Source organism: Strix aluco, chromosome 1 (genome assembly GCF_031877795.1).
Source record: "Strix aluco isolate bStrAlu1 chromosome 1, bStrAlu1.hap1, whole genome shotgun sequence".
In the NCBI taxonomy this organism is placed as follows: domain Eukaryota; kingdom Metazoa; phylum Chordata; class Aves; order Strigiformes; family Strigidae; genus Strix; species Strix aluco.
The window spans coordinates 171,513,649-171,535,825 of record NC_133931.1 but is presented as its reverse complement, the minus strand read 5'-3'; the positions used below and the strand labels follow the sequence as shown (position 1 = coordinate 171,535,825).

The 22,177-nt window shown below is 50.1% G+C and overlaps 3 protein-coding genes across 8 annotated transcripts in view; all 3 read right to left on the bottom strand.

Annotated features, from left to right (window-relative positions):
• LOC141932235 (uncharacterized) overlaps positions 1-2,405 on the bottom strand; it is a 35,636-nt gene extending 33,231 nt beyond the window's left edge. The window contains exons 1-2 of one of the 2 annotated variants that reach the window (XM_074845454.1): positions 2,289-2,405; positions 2,126-2,173 (exon numbers count right to left, since the gene is read on the bottom strand). In XM_074845454.1, the coding sequence (XP_074701555.1) occupies positions 2,126-2,173; positions 2,289-2,315 (75 nt within the window). In that variant the 5' untranslated portion in view covers positions 2,316-2,405. The remainder of the gene's footprint in view (positions 1-2,125; positions 2,174-2,288) is intronic. The other variant, XM_074845463.1, reaches the window with a different exon arrangement.
• Positions 2,406-3,556: 1,151 nt separating this feature from the next.
• On the bottom strand, positions 3,557-9,235 carry IBA57 (iron-sulfur cluster assembly factor IBA57). The gene is made up of 3 exons (XM_074845443.1): positions 8,878-9,235; positions 7,292-7,638; positions 3,557-6,050 (listed from the first exon to the last, which is right to left on the bottom strand). The coding sequence occupies exons 1-3, from the start codon at positions 9,165-9,167 to the stop codon at positions 5,659-5,661; spliced, it is 1,029 nt and encodes a 342-aa protein (XP_074701544.1). The 5' UTR covers positions 9,168-9,235; the 3' UTR covers positions 3,557-5,658.
• Positions 9,236-15,666: 6,431 nt separating this feature from the next.
• GJC2 (gap junction protein gamma 2) overlaps positions 15,667-22,177 on the bottom strand; it is a 39,134-nt gene continuing 32,623 nt past the window's right edge. For all 5 annotated transcript variants that reach the window (XM_074845401.1, XM_074845410.1, XM_074845429.1 and 2 more), the window contains one exon: positions 15,667-22,009. In XM_074845401.1, the coding sequence (XP_074701502.1) occupies positions 20,742-21,989 (1,248 nt within the window). In that variant the 5' untranslated portion in view covers positions 21,990-22,009 and the 3' untranslated portion in view covers positions 15,667-20,741. The remainder of the gene's footprint in view (positions 22,010-22,177) is intronic.

The following is a 22,177-nucleotide window of genomic DNA, read 5'->3' as shown; positions in this document are numbered from 1 at the left end:
AAAGTCATTGTTTTCCCACAACTCTTTGCCTTAACTTAGACAGGACCTTAATCCTTCCCTCACATCACCATATTTTTAATGCTACAGAAAGAATGAAGAAATATAATTTCAGCAAATTAAGAAATCTGGAGACAATGGAACTGAGCCATTTTCCTCTTTTTAAAGAAAACAAGAAAAAAGCCAGGTATAATATAATACAGTTCAGTTGCTAGGAAGTGTAGTTCATTGTCAGCCAACTATTATTACAAAGTCTTGAGACTGGGAAAAAAAGAAAAAGCACAGTGCTAAAAAATTCTAAGTTTTTAAAAAACCCTCAATCTGCCCTTTGACATAATATTTAAGTCATCTGAGTTAAACCTAAAGATATGTTGTTCACACTGTACAATAAAATTGTCCCAAAATTCATTTTACAGAATAGGAGAAAACTCCTGTGACAGCTAGAAGTGTTACAGCAGAAATCAGGAAACCATTTAGTCTTAAGTTCTTCAACAACTTAATGCAGGCAGACTACAAAGAAAAGATCTTAAAAGGGAGGGGGGAAATACCCAACAACTTCAAAATTTTTCTGCTGTTCCCAAGGCATTTTCACTGAGTTACGTAAACTGTGCCTTGTTCTGCAAAGCTTTTGCTATCACAGTGGCAGTGCTTTCAGCAGTAAGTGCTGAAATACACCACCGAGTGCAACGCAGCACATAACCTTCCCCAAATATTCAGTGTATTCCATACAGCTTCTCTGACACAGCAGTTAATAGGAAGTGAGGCCACCCCTCCCTAAAAAGCTCAGCCCTTGTTTACATTATTGCTATTCTCCCTCCAGTTTCTCTCCACAAATCTGTCATGGCATTCAGAGACGGTGACTGTTCTCCGGCGTCTCTAACTGTCTGATGTAAGCACAATTTGCAATGACAACACATATAAACATGACACAGGAAGCTGTTATACCGTTTCCACATTTAGGATTTTGGAACAGCATATTTGCACCAGTGCTGCCGATAGGACACAAGGAATGAAAGTGTTTCAGAAAAAAAAAAAATCAAAAATCTGAACTTATGCTCTCACCCGGGATTAAAGAAAACAGAGAAAGCCCAAACGTTTCCAGGGTTATGCCAACACAGTACTAAAGTACGTGCCCTAGTTTTAGTGATATGAGTAGACCCCAACAGCTTCAAATGAAGTCCGACAGCAGAATTTCACGCTAGCTTGGCCTGGGCAAGACAGAGGAAAAAGAGAAAAAATCCAGACATGAAATCCACAAAAACAGGCATAAATTATTTCCAGTAGCTTGAGAACAGTGTGATACTGAAAAAACAAGACAGCCTTTTCTGAAGGGCTCACAGTCTGTGTAAAAGCAAAACACTGCACAGGCAAACAGTCGGGAGAACAGTTTGAAGCCAAAATGCGGCATGTCTCTTTGCTACCACCCAGCACAAACTGTGCTCCCGACAATAAAGTAGCTAGAAGTAGTAGTAGCTACACCCTCCTCTCAAAGTAACGTGCAAGATACCCCAGTGCCTGTGCAGAACCAGATAAACAGAGCGTGGCTTCAGCAGCAATGGCTGTGAACAAGGGGACAAAAGGTGCCAAATTCCCCTGCTCTGAAAACGCTGGAGAACACAAGCCTGCTGGAAAAGTAGGAGCACCACAGGTTCTGTGAGTAACAAATCATACCGGTGACTCTCAGCTGTGCAGGATTCTGATACCTCCTGAAGATTTCAGCAATGTGTTAACAGTGGGCAAACGTACTCGAAATATTAATAAAGCTACAAATCTCTGTCAGGACTTTTTAAACTCGCTAACTTCAAGTGACTCAGTGTGAAGATGCCCACAGACAACCTCCTAGAGTCAACCTAGCCACAGCAGTGACTTCGTCTGAGTAATGATACATTTAAAATAGCAGATCGCAGGGATTTTAATAACATCTGTTTATACGGTAGGCTTAAGTATTAGCAGTCATTCTTCTGGACCACTCACCTCACCAAGACAACTTTTTTGGCTTTTTACTATGACAGGAAATGTAAAAACTGTAACAGTGAAAAAAAAAAAAAAAAGAACAACTCCTTTTTCCTGAAACCAAACATTCCAATGTATTGCCCTCTGCAGCCTCAGAAAGTGAATCCTGCCTTACCCCACTGGGATTTCGGGCTGTAACACTTGCGTACTTCACCGCTCGTTTCTGCACGGAGAGGTAACAGAAGAATCACTCGGTTTTAGTGTGTCAACAGCGCTCCGAGCGCGCACACACCTCTGACACGGTGCGTATGACAGGCAAGTGGAAGAGAGCCTTGTACCTTCGCAGCTACGTCCTTTATTGACATGGCTCTGCTGTACCAGCAACCACAGGGCTCCCCTTCTCCCGGAGGGACCCGCCGGACCCGCTGCAGCTCCGCCGCCGCTCCTCGCCGGGCGGAGGCCGGTTCCTCCCCTCACAGGAGCGAAGCGCCTCACCGCCTCCCCCCCACCCCGCTCACCCCCTCAGCTCCGGGACCCCCGGTCCCCCCATCGCCGGCGGCGGGGCGGCAGCGCTGACGCCTCACCTCTGCCCAGGCAGCCCCATCAGGCCGAAGGGCCGGAGGAGGGGCGTTACCCGCCACCATCTTATCCTGCCTCTCGCCTCCCGCCGTGAGGGGCCGCCCCCCCGCGCCGTCCTTCCCGCGCCCCGCGCGCGCCGCGCCCCGCGCGCCAGCCGAGGCGGGAGCGGGAAAGGCGGGAGCGGGCGGTCAACGGCCGGCGCGGGGAGGAACCGCCATGGCGGGGGGAACTGAGGCAGCGCGGGGGAACACTCAGAGTAAGGGGAGCGGGAAAGGGTTGGCCCCTCAGAGAGCGGGGTCCTCGTGTTCCAGCTGTATTTAGTCTGCGATAAACACCTGGGCAGGTGATCTGACAGCCCCACCCTCAGTCGCCATGTTTATCCCGTGCTGAGGAAATCACAAAAACCTGACAGAAAAGCACCATAAAAATGTCTCCGTTTCCTTCCCGGGGCAGCAGAGGCGCTGTGTGGGCCTGGTGCTGGTGTTTTATTTCTCAACATTTCCTCCTCCCTGCAGAAATCGGTTGTTAAAAGTGCCGGTGGGGACACTTCGGCTGATGTGACGCACAGGTGGGTGGTCATTTGCCCCTTTTTGGCTGGCTCTGCGGTGGCATCAGTCGGCGGTGGAGTGCCTCCTCTGCTTCACTCCGCCTCACCGTGCCTGAAGGAGATTTGCTCTGTCATGGATCTCCAGCGAGGCAAACGCCCCTGCAACATCAACCTCTTACCAACACAGCCAATAGCCCGGCCTTCCAGCCTCATCCAGGCTAAAAATGATGGAGCAGGCTGTGAGGGAGAATAAAAAATAAAAGGATAACTAACAGGGATTAGGGCAGTCCTCTCCAATTTCTGCCACATATTTTCTCCAGAAGTGATCTAGCACCTCTTTATTTTTAGTACCACCTTATTTTGTGTCTAACCACCCACATTTGTAACCTGCAGCTGTTAGCAACAGAAAGGCCTTTCAAACAAATTAAAGAGATAAAGGAAATGTGTGTCCACCAGAAAAGAGAGATGCAGGGCTTCCCCTAACAGAAAAAATGCAGTGTTTATTCAGGCTGCGTGCATACCAGTACAATACAACTATACTGAGGAGACTTTGCACAATAGGTGGCAGAGAGGAAAAGCTGCTTCTGGCAAAGCAGCATCAACACGGGCAGCACAGTCTTGCCTTTGTCGCATTCGGAGGACCCAGAAAGGGTGAAGCACTGCAGTTTCGTTTATTTTTCCAGCAGAAAGACTTTGTTAACAATCTCAAACCCGACAAAGGGGTGACAAACAGTGCAAGACGTTTCTTGTCAGCAAGCAACCCGAAAAAGTAACCTTCGCACAAGGTAAATCAAAGGTAGCATCTCTTCTCTTTCAGACAAGTCCCATTTAAATTACTGATACAATAAACTTTTAATGAGAAATTCCACAAACTCATTTTACAGCAAGCATAAAGAATTTTAACCAATATGAGAATTTTTCACAGATAAATTCCTTTCACAGTAACAGCGACACAGTGGCAGAATGTGCTTTGGACGGTTTTTGTCACAAATATGCATGCAAGAGGTTTTTCTTTGGTCTGCATGGGATCTCACCTCTCATCCTGCCCTTCCGCACACGCGCCATTCCAAGAGCGGGCGTGCCATCGGTTTACTGTGCTACAAAAATACACAGGGCTCCTGTAAATTACTGCAGGTTGACAGGGTTAGGAGGCATAGAGCTGGTTGGCTTTGGGAGGGCAAAGAGGAACTGTAGGAGCAAGAAAAAGCGAAGACAGAAGAGCAGCAGGAGCCAGAAAAAAGTAGCAAAGAAACCCTGAAGTACTGGCCTGCTCTGAAAACCCCCAGGGGATGGTGGATGGAGAAAACCTCAGCTAGAGATGGTAGCAGGGACAGGTTTTTGTAGAGGGGTACAGAGAGCGCTCTCAGAGCTCGCTCAGAACAAGTGTCATGGTGAAGCAGCCAGAGACAGGACTGTGGTGAAAATCCTCCCTCGGGGCAAATGTGGTGAAAATCCTCCCCAGGGAACACCAGGCTCAGCCAGAAGCAAGCGTGGCATTAACCCCTTCTCCAGGGAGTGCAGCTTCCTGCTGAGGGAAGGAGCAAAGGTCAAAGACGGGGACACGCAGCCCCTTTTGTGGAGGGATTGAAGTAACCCCTGCCGAAGGCTTCAGGGAAGTGGGGTGGATTTTTCTACAAGGTGACAAAGCAAAAATGTTGATGCCAAAAAATATCCACCCCTCCACTGTTGTTGGCAACCGGAGGGCATGTGCTTCTAGTAAGAGATTTTCTGCCAGGCACCAGCACACCAGTACAATAGTCATGCCAGGGCACACACCAGTGCACCTTGTTTCTGTGAAATACTACTTTCTTCTCTGAAACAGTTGTTTGAGTGAAGGAAGCGTGCAGGACCGAGGTCAGGAGCAGCGGAGGAGCTGGCAGCTGCTGGCTGTGCTCCCTCTGCCGGCGCCGAAGCAGGGGAGCGGGATGTCTGAGAGCTCTCCCACCAGGGATGACTTATTAAAATCAAGGTCTGGAATGTGGAGCACAAGGTATTCCTTTTCCTGAACACAATTAGCAGTTAGGGTGGTGGGAAAAAACCCACCCAGTCAGCAAGTTTAAGAAGAAGCTCAACGCAAGGAGCAATTTGCAGTGAACGCTTTAGCCTGATTATTTACCTTATGCAAGGTGAGAGCGGCATGCCCCCCATTAAAAAAAACCCCACATTCTAATACCACAGAATGGTTATTCTGAACAGAAACATCAGCGCATACAACGGCCAAACTCCTGCTCCCATTGCTTGCTCCAGTCTGAACACACACCTCAGAGCACGTGTGATTCAGCGAGCGCTGGACTGAAAATTCAGCAAAAGACACGTGGCACCCCCTAAATAAATACAGGGCACCCTCAAAAAAAGGTGCGCTTCCCTGCCTGCCCTGCACGGAACTCTCCACAACACTTAGGAGATTATCCTCAGCGACTGCCGCTGGTTTGGGTTCCTGCTTAGTCCTGATTTGAAGAAACCTGTAATGCCCCCGCCACATCAAACACCACAAACAACAGCTGAAGGCAGAGTCGCCTTCCCAAACGTATCACACAAAATATATTCTCAATAAGGCAAATGTGCAAGTGGTGGTTCCTCATTTATTTACTAGCAGTTTTTGGCCACCACTCGGGTATACTCGCAGTGAGCTTCACTTTATCACCCGCTATATTTAGGCAGAGCGGTTCATTTATATTAGCTAACTTCAGCAAAGCTATACCGAGTTCACCTCCTCCGGCCCGGAACTTGCCGGCTGATTTTCCTGATTCAGTTAAGATCTCGGCACCCTCGGGAATGCTGTCCTTGGGAAGAGGAGCTGAGAAGTGGACTGGCAGCAGACGTTTGCGAATGACACCCATGTGGTGGGTCCTGGCTGTCAGCTCCTGTCCGATGTAACAGCCTTTGGTGAAGCTGATGCCATTCATGTAGGCCAGGTTGGATTCCAGTGGGAGGGCTACTCCAGGAGGCAGATCCTTCACACCTTCGGGAATTCCTAGGAGAAAAGTAAAACCAAGATCTTTGGTAAGTAAATGTGGTAAGATCTTCAGTATTTAAGATTTCTGGAACATGCCTCCTCTGTGAGTTGTAAAACCAAGAGAACGCATAAGAACCAGTGTGAAATAATGAACTTCCCAGTACTCCGGTTTGGACCTGAGAGAAACCATTAGCCATAAATGATGTTTACTCTTAAGGGTAGACAGAGAACTGCACTAGAACCTAATTTCATGAAGCTTACAGCACCTCACAAGCACACCGGTGGAAATTCAAAGCACCCAGAATGATGCAGACTCCCATACGAGGGCATCAACGTACACGTAATGCCAATGGCAAAATCCTCCTCACCCACACCCCACAAGTAGACCTTAATGTCAATATGAGTTATTTCCTTCAAAGCTAAAGAATGTAAGCTGGAAAACTGTCTCTGTTAAAGCCCAAATGCTGAATGTCTGCATAAGTAGTTATTCCTTTTGTGACCGATGACACAAAAATAGTCTTTTTTTGAAGCAGAGCATTGGACCCAGACTTCTGCAGCAGCACAGTAAGATAAATGCTGGTGTTTCAGGGAGGTGGCACATCCCCGCAGTCCAGCTCAGTCTGACCCATTAACAGCTTCCTTTTCCAAACCAGATGGACTCAGGTTTAAGCAGAGAACCATCATCTATCAGTCTGCCAATTAATTGAATCCACTGTCTGCGTGGGCACGCTAAAATCAGTGGGAGCTCTGTGCAAGCACGGGGGCTCCCATCAAACACCTGCCCCTTGGCCTCTGAGTTACCTCTGCGAATCCAGTCATACATTTTTAGGAAAGTACGTTAGGGTGCTTCCTTTTCTTTCCTTAGCAACAAGGCAAACACACAGATTGTGTAATCCCTAAATAATCAAAATGACTCAAACCATAGAAGTTTCCCTCTAAGAAAATGAATAATCCTCTTTTTCTTTTGCTGTTAGTGTTCCTGACCCACCGCTCCATAATCTTAGTAGTAGGAGACTGTACGGAAATACTGATTCTGCCACAAGGCAGAATTATAACTACCAGATCACTTTTATTCTCAAAGTAGCAACTTATTAACAAGTTAAACACATTGAGACATACCAATGCAGCTTTTATAATTTATTCCGCTGTCTTATATCAGCATATGGACTCTGATAATAAGATGAAACTGTGATGATACATAAATAAATAAATTTCCCAAAAATCCAGTGACACAGTGTTAAAACAGAACTTGGCTTTACCTTGTTTATACCTGTGCCTGTGGTAATCCTGAATATTTCCAATATGACTCCCAGGGATAATCTCCGATAGATTTGCTCCTTTCTTTGTAATCAGTCTCCAGCCCATGACTTCTGTTCTGGGGTCAGGCGTTAAAATCAGAGCCTGGTCTACACATTTAGCGAGGGAACTGGCGATGTCTCCAGCCCGCTCCCCAGGGATGACAGCCCACAAAGAAAGGTCAAGGCAAGGGGCAATGTTTACTTTCCTCCGGATCTTGTACAATTTCAGATGTTTTTGTATGGCATCCATCACGCTGCTGTCATACTCCAGCAGGACGTGCGGCTCTTCTTCTGGACTCTCGTGAAGCCTAAAAAAATTACATCTGCAAGGTCAGAAAAACAAACCCCCACAGCAGCAGAAGCTAACAGGCTTTATTTTGATCCTAGTGCAAATCCAGAGATCTGGGGAATTCCACTGAAGGCTGCTGGTGCACACAAAAGCAGCACTCAGCTCCCTGTAGTGAAATATTTGAACTTTTTCAGCCATCTGGTTCCACTCTTTTCAAGCAAATACTGCCCTCACCTCTCCTGGGGACAGAAACAGGCCTGGTCTTAGTTTTCTGTACCACTCACTGAAAGCAAGGTGACCTTCAGCAGGAGGACAAGCTTCATTCAGCTGTGCCTTCCATTAGTTACCACACCACTAACGGCTGACCTGACAGTGCGTGGGCCCAATTTTTCATTGACTGACACTGCACCTGCATCGGGTGGCTAGATGGTGTAATTATTCTATGTCACATGGCGTGCCGCCGTGTCTGTGACTATAGCACCGCAAACCGCTTGTTTCAGATATGGCCCATTATACACCTACACACCATGCCTGGGGCCTGCCCTGAGGGCTGCTTTCACAGAATCACAGAATCATGGAGGTTGGAAAAGCCCCTGAAGCTCCTCCGGCCCAACCATGAACCTCACCCTGACCGTTCCCAACTCCACCAGATCCCTCAGCGCTGGGTCAACCCGACTCTTCAACCCCTCCAGGGATGGGGACTCCCCCCCTGCCCTGGGCAGCCCATTCCAACGCCCAACAACCCCTTCTGCAAAGAAATCCTTCCTAAGAGCCAGTCTGACCCTGCCCTGGCGCAGCTTGAGGCCATTCCCTCTTGGCCTGGCGCTGGTTCCTTGGCTCAAGAGACTCCTCCCCCCTCTCTGCACCCTCTTTTCAGGGAGTTGCAGAGGGCCATGAGGTCTCCCCTCAGCCTCCTCTTCTCCAGACTCAACCCCCCCAGTTCCCTCAGCCGCTCCCCATCAGACCTGTGCTCCAGACCCTGCACCAGCTCCGTATCTGAAAAATAATTACACTTAGCTGCTGGGGTAACTCACAGAGATTGCAGCCAGCGATGAAAAACATACAGAGTAAGCGCTTTTTTACACGTTTAATTTATAAAGACAGCAGTGCCTTAGAGCCTGGCGTGTGACATGGCCGCTGACAGCAACAACCTGCGAGAGCGGAGAAGCGCGCCCGTTTCCATGGCAACAGGACACGCCCCCGCCCCCCCCCGGCAGTGGTCCGACCCAGCTCCCCCGCCGCCCCCGCTTGGTCTCACCTGTACAGGATGACGTCATAGAGGCACCGGCCCTGCACGTTGAGCGCATGCGCGTAGAGCGCGCGCGGCAGGGCCTCGGCGGAGGGGGCGGCGCCCCCCGCCACCAGCCGCGTGACGTCGTTGGTGAGGAGCCCCTGGAGGAAAAGGGCGGCATCGGCGCCCCGCACGCCCAGCAGCGCCCGACCCAGCGGGAAGCAGGCTGCCGTCCCGCTCCCCGCTCCCCGCCACAGCCGGCGCAGCCCGGGCAGGGCGGGTATTGCTGCCGCCGCCGCTCCCGCCCTCACCAACATGGCGGCGGCCCGGCCGGAACGCTGTCACCGGGCCTTGCCGCCGCGCGCTGCCGCCGCCGCCGCCATCTTGTGTGTGTCCGCGGGGAGGGCGCCGCCTGCTGGCGGGGAGGAGGGGGCGCCGCGGGCCCCGCCCTTCCCGCCGTCTCCGCCCCCTCCCGCCGTTCCCGAAACTCGGCGGCGATCGGGCGGGAGCGCCCCCGGCTCGGCCCTGCCGCTGCGGGCAGCGAGAGCAGCGTTCTGCTGGGCCCCGGCGTCCCCTGCCGCGGGGGAAGGGGAGGAGGAGCGGCTGAGGGAACTGGAGGGGTTTTAGTCTGGAGAAGAGGAGGCTGAGGGGAGACCTCATGGCCCTCTCCAACTCCCTGAAAGGAGGGTGCAGAGAGGGGGGATGAGTCTCTTGAGCCAAGGAACCAGCGCCAGGCCAAGAGGGAATGGCCTCAAGCTGCGCCAGGGCAGGGTCAGACTGGCTCTTAGGAAGGATTTCTTTGCAGAAGGGGTTGTTGGGCGTTGGAATGGGCTGCCCAGGGCAGGGGGGGAGTCCCCATCCCTGGAGGGGTTGAAGAGTCGGGTTGAGCCAGCGCTGAGGGATCTGGTGGAGTTGGGAACGGTCAGGGTGAGGTTCATGGTTGGACTGGAGGAGCTTCAAGGGCTTTTCCAACCCGGATCATTCTGTGATTCTGTAAAATGGCCTAAAATAAACACACCTACTGCGGTTTTGGTGAGGGCTGCCCAGAGAACCTCTCCCCTGCTCTCCTGGCTGCTCTTGGCGTTCCTGCCCCTTTAGTCATTCCTTCCCCTGCGGAGGCTTTAATCCCCTGGAAACCACAGGCAGGGTACGTACCCATTCCCCTCCAGCAATATTTTGGCTAGCACTCTGGAAAACGTTGCTGCTCCAAAGGTTCGTGTTTTCCACTGTTTTAATGCTTTCTTACTTCTGTTTCTGTAGGACCCATCAGCTGCCCCCATCCTCTTTTAACACTCTTGGAAAAACAGTAAGTCTGTTCTGGAATAAATGATAGCGTTTGACAGTGGGAATTTCTACTAAGCAGCATTGCACAGAAATAAAATCCCTGTGTTAAAAGCATGGAGCTGAAGGTGCTGTTCCCTTGCCTCTTTAATGTGCGTTAGCGCTATGGGAAGTGGACTCTGAAGTGCCCGGGTAGCCCCGGGTTTAGCTGCAGCTCCTCACTCTGGAATTCATCCCACAGCTGAAGAAACGGCCCTGAGTCATGCCTGTCATTTGTGATTGCTTTCCTCCAGTTGCCGCAATTCGGTTTAAGGCCATTCTACCCCTTGCCGCTGCCAACACCAGCACGTGTGCAGCTCTGCAGGGAGGGGCCTTGCCTGGCCCAGAATGAACCCTGCAAAAAGGAGCCACCAGGGTTCATCGGGACAGGCAGCGCTGGTGCAAACCCACCGAACCTGAAAGCCTGAGAGAAGGGGCTCATTTTTCGGGAGCTGCGAATGCAAAGGCAGCAGACGGCGCATTCAGCCAGCCGACCCTTGGGCAGGACCCAGCTTTCCTCGAGTGCCCCGGCAGCGATAACCTTATCACATATCCCCATGTGGGGGGGATGGATCCGCTGCTGGTGGCAGCGAGCAAAGCGGCATGTTCACCCCTAAATTCAGCGCTGGCCCTGCTCGGAGGCAATGCTTGTCAGGCAACTGCGCAGGCAGAGCAGGTGGGGAAATAAAAACAGGCAGCAGATGTGATTCGAGGTGACCTTGGTGTTCAGACGTTCTCTGCCTGGCTGCTGGAATGTGCTATGCATAAAAAATGGGGCTGAGGAAATCCTGTCTTCCTCTAAATCGGGGCTGAAGGTGCAGAGAGCTGGTGCCCGTTGTTTTTTTTCTTCTCCTTGGAAGTGGGAATGTACCAAGAACAGGAGCTGCGCTTTCCTTTTCAGAGGTCCAGGAGAAGGGGGAAGGGCGTGTATCTGGAAGCACAGCTGGGCTGAGACTCCAGGGTCCAACGGGCACCGTGGACCTGCAGCCAGATCCAGCTTTGGCTCTTCTTTACCCAATGCCACATCCCTGCTGCACGCACCAAGACGTGGGGACAGGCGGTGGCCGTCCCGTGAGCCCTTTGCCATCTCTCTCAGTGCATGCTTGTGCTGCTTCCTAACCAGCACTTATGTTGTATCAGACCCCACAGAGCGTATCTGAAAGTGTGGCAATGGAAAGGAAAATGAAAATGGAAAAGAACCAGGAAGCCAGTTCAAGCCTCTTTTTGATTTTCAACTTCCTACAGCTTTTATTCACTTTTCTCTGGGTTTCCTTTTCTTTTAGCACAGTTACGCTGCCAGTAAAGTAGTAGTTAAAAGTTTCAGTGGTCAGAAACTACAGCTCTGCCAGTTTAGTGCATTAATTTGGCTCAGGGGATGGTTTGAGAAAAGCCATAGCGTGGTCGAGGCCTGCAAAGCTGAGAATCTGGGGGAGGTTTGTGCCAGCCCTCACTGAGTGTGTGTCTGTCTGCACTAAAAGTAGGGGACCTGAAACCTGCTTGGAGGGACAGCGTGATTCCCAGAGCTTTCTGTGAGATTAATTTGGGACACATTGGGTGATTCTTCCCCGTCCTCCACATCCTTCACTCAACACTGTTTGGATGAAGTTACAGTGACTTTAAAACCCACTAGCACAGCAGGACCTGTCTGTGGTGGGATCAAATCCTCCTGCCTTTGCTCATGAGAGCAATATTGCACTTGGCTGATATTCTCCCGTAGGATTAATACTGTGGGACTGAGTAATGTCATCTCCCTGGCTGGCATCCGCATTTGGAGCAGAGGTTTCATCTGACCTGCTGTGCTTCAGGCACCAAGCCTGGCATTACGTGGGCTTGTCTGCTGTGTTTAGAGCTCCCAGGCACAGTCACAGATCCTCTCTTTCCTGCTCTCTGAAGCCACAGTCTCAGCTCAGCAACTGAACAAAAAGGAAAGCATGATAAAAGGAGTCTGTGTCCTCGGTTCTCTTCTCCGTGTCTATGCTTTGAAGGCAGTTTAGGAGCATCAAAATGTCCTGGTGCTGAGCCAGATTGGCAGAGGCAGGGGGAATTTTGAAAAGCAAGTTCTCTGCGATGCTCAGTTGCCTTCCGTGAGACTCTCTGGCATAAAATATCTAAAGTTATACTGGGATAACAGCCCTCTCCTATATGGAATTCATCTACCTCAATGTGGACATCCACACCCGAGTGGGCTGGGCTCCTTTGATGGAGACAAAAAGACACTTTCAGGATACTTCATTTCACCCTGAAGCCTCTGTGTAAACTGCATCACATCAGCTGCACCGAAGAAGTGCCTGTTCTCCCCATGGACTGTGAGGAGTGGTCCTGAGGGGACCAGCTCCGTGCAAGCATCTAATGGTAGTGGAGATCAGTCTCTCCTCTGTACCTAAGGCTCTCCAAGTCATGGAGAGACAATGAAATCTACAGCTCCCTCTTATTCATGATACTGTACCCACATCAGCTTGATGAATCGTCCCCCTCAAGCTTTGTTTGGGGTGTTTGTGGAAGGAGAGCTGGCAGTGCGGTGTGGCAGGGTGACAAGATGCAATGTCGCTGGCTAAGCCCTATCCTGAAGGGGGCATCCTCTGAAATCCCTCCTCGGTGGAACATCTCTCCTCCAGGCAGGTGTGTTATGGCAACTCAGCAACCCTTCTCACAGCTAAGAAAATGGTGAAAAAGGACAGAGATGCCTTCTGTTCCTCACCAGTCCCTGGGCAGTTGCATAAGCTGCCAGCAGCCTCTTGCTCCATCAGCTTTCTGCTCTCTGCTCTCCCACCGCCCAAAACCCTGCCATGTCTGGGGCTTGCTGGCTGCCGCAGCAGCAGAACAGCCCGTGGCTCCCACCCGCAAGGGCTCATCCTCGGCATTTATTCATCCATAACTCAGCTGCACTAGCATAGTGCAGGGCTAACTGCTGTCTCTCTGCAGCCAGCCCTGTGGGTTAATGCTGGTATAATAAACTCATTTTCTCCAGATTTTTCTCGGGGTGCTAAGCACAAACTCTCATCCACAGACCCATGTGAGCTGCAATTATTCAACCCTAACCCTCTCATTAAATATTCCCCAAGCTGCGCTCCATGAGGTCAGGCACAGGCAGCCAGCAGCCGGGACACAGGGCTGTGGTAAACCATAGCAGCATTTCTGGCACGGGGACAATATCCCACAATCTTGGAGAGGAAAACACAGATTATGGCTGGGCTGGGCAACGGCCAGTGAAGATAGGGGGAAATTGTAAGGACAACAGGCTGGACACACAAGTAAAGCAAAAAGGCAACTGAGTTTGCAAGGAGTGAGTCTGTGCACCAAAGGGGCTGTTCTGTACGAGCGGGGCTGAAAATGAACGTAAAGCTGTTATTAGCATTTCCCTCGGGGGAGTGATTAGGAGCCAGTGAGATGCTGTTGACAGGAATACTGTCTGCAGCGTGGAGCAGCTAATAAAAAAGATGGGTCTTGTGATCCCAGACAGAATGGGATGCTGGAGAGTCACTGATATTTTCAGCCTGGCTTTCTGAATAAATAAGGTTTTTTGCAATTGCTCTGTGTGTTTCCAAAATACTGGCAGATGGAGGCTGCTTTTGCCATTCCTCCTTCTACTGAGCATTAGACGCAGGGGCCCCGTCACCCTCTGGCTCTGCCCTCTGTGGAGACTGTCCCCACCACATTCTGCAACAGCAGCAATTTGGAGGTGACCTGGGGACAAGAGATGAGGCTGCTCCTCACTCACTTACTCCCCACTGATGCAAGTCCCCTGAGATCCCCAGGGCAGGACATGGCTGCCCATGGGTTGAGACACAGAGACCTTGAGTGATCCTGGCAGTGAGGAATGAAGGTTGCTAGTGAGGAAGACTTGCTACAGGGTTCGTTTCTGCATGACTGTGGCCAGCACCCACATCAACCTAAGGTCAGCCACCCACGGGCTTATCGGCTCGAGGGTAGGGAGGCTCTGCAGAGGGATCTGGACAGGCTGGAGCAATGGGCTGAGATTCAGTAAGGCCAAATGCCGGGTGCTGCCCTTGGGCCACAACAACCCCCAGCAGCCCTACAGGCCTGGGGAGGAGTGGCTGGAGAGCTGCCAGTCAGAGAGGGACCTGGGGGTGTTGATTGACAGCCGGCTGAACAAGAGCCAGCAGTGTGCCCAGGTGGCCAAGAAGGCCAATGGCGTCCTGGCTTGTATCAGCACTAGCGTGGCCAGCAGGGACAGGGAAGGGATCTCGCCCCTGTACTCGGCACTGGTGAGGCTGCACCTCGATGAGTGGGTTCAGTTTTGGGCCCCTCACTCCAAAAAGGCCATTGAATGACTCGAGCGTGTCCAGAGAAGGGCAACGGAGCTGGTGCAGGGTCTGGAGCACAGGTCTGATGGGGAGCGGCTGAGGGAACTGGGGGGGTTTAGTCTGGAGAAGAGGAGGCTGAGGGGAGACCTCATGGCCCTCTGCAACTGCCTGAAAGGAGGGTGCAGAGAGGGGGGAGGAGTCTCTTTAACCAAGTAGTGAGTGATAAGACAAGAGGGAACGGCCTCAAGTTGCGCCAGGGAAGGTTTAGACTGGATATTAGGAAGGATTTCTTTACAGAAGGGGTTGTTGGGCGTTGGAATGGGCTGCCCAGGGAGGTGGTGGAGTCCCCATCCCTGGAGGTGTTTAAGAGTCGGGTCGACATGGCGCTGAGGGATCTGGTGTAGTTGGAAACTGCCAATGCTAGGTTAAAGGTTGGACTAGATGATCTTCAAGGTCCTTTCCAACCTAGATGACTCTGTGATTCTGTGGTTCTGTAAGTCCGGTACCAACCCAGCAGTCAACAGCAAGGATAAGTTCACCTTATTCCTCAGACCTTGCTGTTTTGAAGAACACCTTGTTATTTAGCAAACTTTTCCTTTTGGGCATTTTCTGTAGCACTGAGAAGGACGTGACCTATGAGGCTAAAATGCTTCTGACTATTGAACCTCCTTGTGGACTTGTTAGAGGATCCTGTTCTTCTCTGTCTCTTGGTGGGAGCTGGTCCTCCTCATGCCAGAGAAGTTGTAAAGATATCACAACTGCCAGAGAAACAGAAAAAACACATATTTCTGTCTAGAATTTGTTTCCTGAAGACTCCTTGGACAGGGGTTGTGAGTGAACACGCCTGTTATTTAATGGGAGGAGCAAAGACTGAGGTTGTTTGGAAAGGCAGGCTTTCTCACAAGTCCTTTCCCATCATTTGCTCAGCTTGAATCATCAGTTTTTCCCAGATTCTGCAAAGTTTTCTTGCTTTTGAAAGTACAGGCTTTCCTAAGCTGTTTCAGCTCTATGCCTGAAGGAATTACAGGCAGTGATTCATCAGAGAGACAACACATCCCAAACAACTAGAAGGTCAACTACTTCTTAAGGCAAAAGTATTTTGTAGTGATTTGTAGCCATATCTGGGAAAATAGAGCGCTTACATGGCTAAAACAGGCAAATAATAGATCGAGAAGAATTTCTTGTCATCGACACTCAGTGCCCTTCTCATGGAAACATCACACGCTTTACATACCGTAACAAAATGTAACTTTTATTCCATTTTATTAGTAATGAATGTGGAATAGCCAGTTGAAGAGTTGGACTGATGTATCTTTCTCTTTTGACTAGTGTTTAATATTCTAACTACAGTTCAGATGTAACATGTACACTGAAAAATACTTACAGATTCAACTCATGCTCAAAAAATTTCTAGTACAAATACAGTTAGTACATAAAAAAATGAACAACAAACAAATAACAATCCCAAAAACTTCCAAACAGCACAGACTGGTTATGGCCTTGAGTTAAGTTCAAGTATTTCCCAGTGGAATGCAATGCAAGCAACACGGTAATTGGCTTTTACATGGGACATTCCTGGCCCTGAATGGTAAGAATAGAAATATAAGTGTGGGCACTTTATCTGACCAAGTTTAGCAAGAGAGTCAACATTTACAATTAGTTCAGCTACAAAGCTAAACCCGTCTTGTGTGTGAACAGAACTACTTAACTGTAAAAAAAAAAAAGCATTAATTTTACTACTGGCATTTCTTCTGTGGCTGATGCTGCCTGTTGTCTAATTGAAATAGCTTGAGGTTTAGTTTGTAATGGTTGTGATGGGTTTTCTGCTTGTGGTTATGCTTATTTTGTCCCTCTATCCTTTCCCTTCCCAAACTGACATGATAAAGAGGGGATTTTTGCTCCCGCCCCGAAAGGAGTTGCTCCTGCGGAGACATTAATGCACGTTGGTCGCCTTTGTGGCAGTGACTCGGTGGAAAGACTGAATATCCTAAAGGCTTTAGAGGCCAAGGAGTGGAGGGGGAAGGGGGGAAGTGAGCAACTCAGTATACGTAATAATAATAATAATAATATTAATAATAATAATAATAAAACCCCAGCTCTTATATTTCCAGGACTCTGACTCGTGCTGCCTCCTGTGTGCGGCTCAGTTAGGATCTGGGAGAAGTGGGGTCCCTCCTCCCCAGGGTCAAAGGAGTCAGTGGTGTCCTCCAGCCTGGCTGGGACCTTGCAGGCAACTTTGCGTCTCTCCCAGGCGGCCCATGACACTGGAGCAGTCCTGCCAGCAACAAGGCCACCCTTGTGCTTCTGTCTGTCCCTGTCAAAACGCTCAGAAAAAAGGGGAAAGAAAGATCAGCTCCCATTTGCAAAGCATTTTATGCAAGGAAGTATTTCAAGCCTGATAGTTAAGCGGGGATGGCTTGAAGGACGGCTGAGAGAGGGGTTACCCTGTCTCCCCGCCCAACAAGGAGGTTGTATTGATCACCCAAGAGTCTGCCCTGGCTCTAGTACTCATCAATATTGCAATTATTGACTCTCACTATGGAAAACAGAGTGTGCGTATTAAATGTGATGGTGACACCAGCCGGCAGGAGGCTGCAAATCTTCTGCAGGACTGACAGATCATTCAAAACCCCCTCGGTGCACTGGGTCTGTGGTGTGAAAATGAAAAGGCAGTTTGAAGAAGGGCAGGAAGATCCTGACTCTACAAGCACACATCTGAAGAGGGGAGCAATCCCCATGCTTGCAGAAGATGGTGTTTTGGGGAGGACCAGGGTGGCAGATGGGTGCATGAAGAGGAGCAGAGTGGGAAGGTGGCCTGAGGACCAGCACTGTCACACCGCTGGGAAGATGTGGACTGGCTGATGGTGGTTCAAAGACACCAAGGAAAACCATGCTAGAAAAGCAGCCCTTGGAGAAAGGCTGATGAGACTGGAGTTATTTAGCTTAAATCAGGCTTGAGGAGGATGAAAACAGTCTTCAAACACCCAAAAGCTTCTGCAGCCATTTAGAGGTATAAGATGTTCTTCATAGCTGCTGAGAGGAGATGACAGGGGTTTCAGCAAGGGGGTTTCGTGTTAGCCATTAAGGAAGCATTTGATGGTGTCAGGTTGGGGAGAAGATCCATGATCCTTTCCAGCCCTGTTGCTCTAAGTGTCTCTGAACCTGCAGCCATGGAGCCCAGGGATCTACTCCTGTTGGGCACTGACCAGCTATATTGTTGGGGAAGGGGGTATAGCTCAGCTGTATAAAATGGATCTAACCCTGTGCTCAGGTTCTAGCGTTTCTGGCTTAAAATCTCCCCCCTGCTCCTTTCCCCATGGTGAGGCCAGGATGGTTTCCTGAAGCAAGAGCAAGGGAGGCACATGGCCATCCCTGCATTTGGTGACTCGCTGGTGAATCTGCAGGTCAGCAGGAGTTGAGGGGCTGATCTGCGTCATCGAGAAGTGCTCAAGCCATGTCTGGGGCTGAGGGAGGTGCCGCTGGCATGGGCAGGAGAAATCCAAAATCCGGCCTCCTGCACAGCACAGCGCCTTCGGTTTGTGTGGGAAGGACAAGTTTATCCAGGGCTGTAATACTGCTGCTCATCTCAAAGGAATCAGAAAAACCCAGCAACATCCAGCCGTCGCTCTCCTCGGAATTTCCATCCTTCCCTTGGGATCGTGACTTTAAATGCACACTGTATCCCCTGGGACACAGGGCTGGCGATAAACAAAAAGTTGCATTGATGTGGAGGACAAGCTTGTGCCTCGGACAGCTGTAATTACTAGGGAGCAAATTTCCACACTGCTGTCCTCCCCAGCAGCCCTGCGCTGTGGACCTGCATGCGTTTACCTTCACGGTAGCAGCACTGCCAGCAACCAGCCCCTCCTGCATTGCCCGGTGCTGCCCAGCCCGGGAGGAGAGCACATTCCTGCACGTGGGACAAGGAGCAACAGCGCAGCTGGATATGTTTGTCTCCCCGCCACCGTGGTGTGAACTTTCTGAGCCTTTCATTCAAAATTCACGGCAGAAAGGCCATCCCTCCACACAACAGATGTGTGTTAGTCCTCACCATTGGTAGTGGTGGGATGGGCTGATGCTCCTCCTGGATGCGGTTGTCCTTTTTCAAGGCGAAGATCTGTAGCAGTGAGAGCAGGCAGCACTCCAGGCATTTTGCCAATGCCTTCAGCAGGACCAGGAACAAGCCCGACAGTGTTCCCCAAACTGTTACACAAAGCCATACTGAATATTTACACCTGAATACCTCATAGGATGTTTCTTCTCTTTCTTTTTAAACCTACTTTTCTGCTGCCAACACTGTCCTCTAATGGCATGGCACAGCTCAGTCAAGGTTCTCAGGGGCTGAAGGCCATACCCAAGTTCTCTGCCTGTTCCCAAGACTAACCAAAGGGCCCAGCCACCTGGGGACATGAGAAAGATGCCCAGCAAGAAGTCACATAGGTCCCATGGATAAGAAATACTGACACAAGGACCTGCATGTGACTTTGAGTGGCTGGCATGGCCCTGAGTGAACAGCTCGGCGCAGAGATGGTGCTGTTTTCGGTGAGGATTTACTTCTTTCATCTTAGGTTTGATCTTGAAGGCTCTGCCTGTTTGGGTCCTCCATGGTGGTGAATCAACCATTGGACTCTTGGGAGAGTCTTGGTGAGAGCATCTGCCAAGCCACAGGCATCTTGGGAACATCTCAGGGATGAGACCTGTTCTGAGACATGTCAGAGTGGAGCAGTGACTGGTTTCAGCCTCTACTGTTCATCAGGAGATGCTCCCTGTGCTCCCAGTGATAAGGTTTTCTTTCTATTTTGTGTTACTGGAGGAGTACAAAGCCACAGCCCCGCAGCTGTGTGAGAGACACAGGGTGTAACCACCCCGGCAAAGCACATCCTCAGCACTAGCAGGAGCCTTGGAACTAAGCAGCTTGGTTTTAACATGTCCCCAGATTCCTGTAGCTGCCTGAAAACCACCCTAAAAGAAAGCCAAGCTCAAAAAGCTCCCCATAAAATAGTGAAAAACTTCCTGCTACTGTCCTGGTCCTGTCCCCACTGAAACCAGATCTTCTGCTAAGCCCCCCAGCAAGTGTGTGAAACCTGCCAGTTCCCCAGGTGAGGCTGGAGGCTGGAAGCCCAAAGACTGCTCCAGGATGAGGTCAGCTGTAGTCCTGGACGAGCCGGGTTTCCCCAGGGGAGGTGGAAAGCTGTAAAATTACCAGAGGGTTGATATTACATTTATATATATCTCTCTATATTCATACACACCTGTTCATATGTGTCTATATATACGTACATGTACACACACACATCATATACACACTAGGCATAGATGTGCCGTCTGCCGCTATTTGTAAGGGTTTGATTAAACAGAAAAACAAATTTGCCAACACTGATCTTCCAATCTCTACTAATATCCAACAAATAAAGAAGTCGAAACCCTTTATGATTTTGTTTTCCTGGTTGCATAAAGGCACTTTCTGATGACATGAAGCAGCAGTTTGTTAAAAACACTGTAACTGCACCGATTCCCATCACATCTGTAGCAAGTGCTACACAGGCGCCGGTACGACACAATGTCACTGCTCATTCCTGCTGCGTAGTGTTTGATCACATTTGCTTTTTGCTTTGAAGCAGAGGAAGAAAAGACAAAAATCTTCAGCGCTGTGCTATGCTTTTAGGTCTCCCTGTGTAAGACAGCTGCTGTGTTTCTGCCCCATAACCTGATGTGGGTGCCAGCTCGTGGCTTGCAGCATCGAACAATGCTTTCGTTTCCAGACGCTCCTGCTAGAGCATCTAATGAGTCAGGCAGGACATCATCTGTAAGCGTGTCATGAAGGTTCATGCAATATGTCAGTTGTTTTCTTTTCTTACCAAGGGATCAGAAATTAATTTTGATTAAGGATACTTAGTAATTAAACACTGCCTGACCTACAGCACTCTAGCCTTGCCATGCAGGAGGGGAGCTGCTTGCTGTCAGCCTGACTTCTCTCCTAAGCCACCAGCAGCTCTGCTTCCCATCGCAGCATGTCCAGTCTCTGTTGGGGGTTCCTGTGGTGACTGAAGGGGTGGGAGATGCGGGGGGTTTGCTGTTGCTCACTGGAGGATCCCAACTGGAGAACGTATTGGAAACAGGAACAAAATGTCTTTTGTTAATGGACAGGAAGACAGCACTAAATTGATCTGAAACTCCTTTCTCTCCTGACTTCCACATAAAAATTGCGCCTGTGCCCTGTGAAATGAATGCAAGATAATACTGAAAACCAGAAACAGACCAAAATAAAAACCCCACTTATGCTGCCCTCTTTCCTTTTAGGCGAAGTTATATCCATACAGACGTCTTTCCATCTTTACTGCTTGAGCTCCCTTTCTCCAAGCAGGCCTTGGGTTTAGCACCTTGTTTCTCCTGGGCAGTGTTGGCCCTGTTCTGCTCTACCACTGTGCCTCCTGAGGCGGGACTGCTGGTTCGGGAAGGTTGTGTGTTGCCCTGGGTGCTGCTGTAGCTCTGAAATGCTATGTCTAACTGCTCCTGGGCCACTCGCAAGTGTTTGTGAAGGGTGGACAAATCTGCCGGGAGGTTCTCATCTGGGCTGGTGCACTGCTGCTCCTGAGCGACGTTAGCCAAGTTCTGCTCGTGAGCCATCAGACTGTTGGGAATCTTGGTGGACTTCTCTGATTTCACTACCAGGTTGTACTCAGGAGGGCAGGAGATGTTCTTTGGGTAGGCATAGTTGTAGGGAGGCTGCCTAAAGCTGTTGATTTTCCGGTTGCGAATAGCGTCTCGGATGGTCCCAAACCCCAGGTGAAACATCTCACACATGTTCAGCAATAAGCACAGGCAGCTCACGACGTACATCACCAGGAGGAAGATGGTCTTCTCTGTTGGCCGGGACACAAAGCAGTCCACAGTGTGAGGGCAAGGGACTCTGTTGCAGACGTAATAAGCTTCTACCTCAAAACCATAGAGTAAATACTGCCCTATCAAAAAGCAAACTTCAAACGAAGCTCTGGTAAGTAGCTGGAAGACATAGATTTTCATCAGTCCTTCTTGCTGGATGCGCCTCCTCCCATCATGCTTTTGTTGCTCTTTGCTCTTGGGCTTGGCTTTGGCTTTCTCACGTTCTGCTGTGTCGTCAGAGATCATGGGCTCCTCTTCGTCAGCCTCCATCGGGTCCTCCATGTTGCGCACTGCCTGCCAGTTCAAAGCAAACTGCTTCTTCTTCTTGAATCCCTTGAACTTCTTCTCCTCCTCCGCTGACCGCGCAATCCTGTGGATGGCATAGCCCAGGTACATGACCGAAGGGGTGGATATCATGATGATCTGGAACACCCAGAACCTGACGTGTGACAGCGGTGCGAAGGCATCGTAACAGACGTTGTCACAGCCGGGCTGCTTGGTGTTACAGGTGAACTTGCTCTGCTCATCGGAGTAGATGGACTCCCCCCCCACTGCTGTCAAGACAATGCGGAAGACGATGAGCACAGTGAGCCAGACCTTCCCCACGAAGGTGGAGTGATTGTGAATCTCTTCTAGCAGGCGGGTTAGAAAGCTCCAGCTCATGTTGGTCATAAGGGCTACTCAGTTAGAACCTGCAGAAAGAGGAGGAAATAAAAAACAGAGTTGTAAGTTAATATCTGTGGCTGCAGTCAGTGATACAGCTGTGACATTAGCACATCTGTGACAGATGAAGTCCTTTTATCTCTAAGAGGCACCCTTCACTGCTGCAGCCCATCTCCCCAGGACTGTGGGGGACCACC

Coding starts and splice junctions, on each gene's coding strand:
- IBA57 (XM_074845443.1), bottom strand. CDS start 9,167: ATGTTGGTGAGGGCGGGAGCGGCGGCGGCAGCAATACCCGCCCTGCCC. Junction 7,639..8,877: donor TATGACGTCATCCTGTACAG/GTGAGACCAAGC, acceptor TAATTTTTTTAG/GCTTCACGAGAGTCCAGAAG. Junction 6,051..7,291: donor CAGGCACAGGTATAAACAAG/GTAAAGCCAAGT, acceptor CTTTTCTCCTAG/GAATTCCCGAAGGTGTGAAG.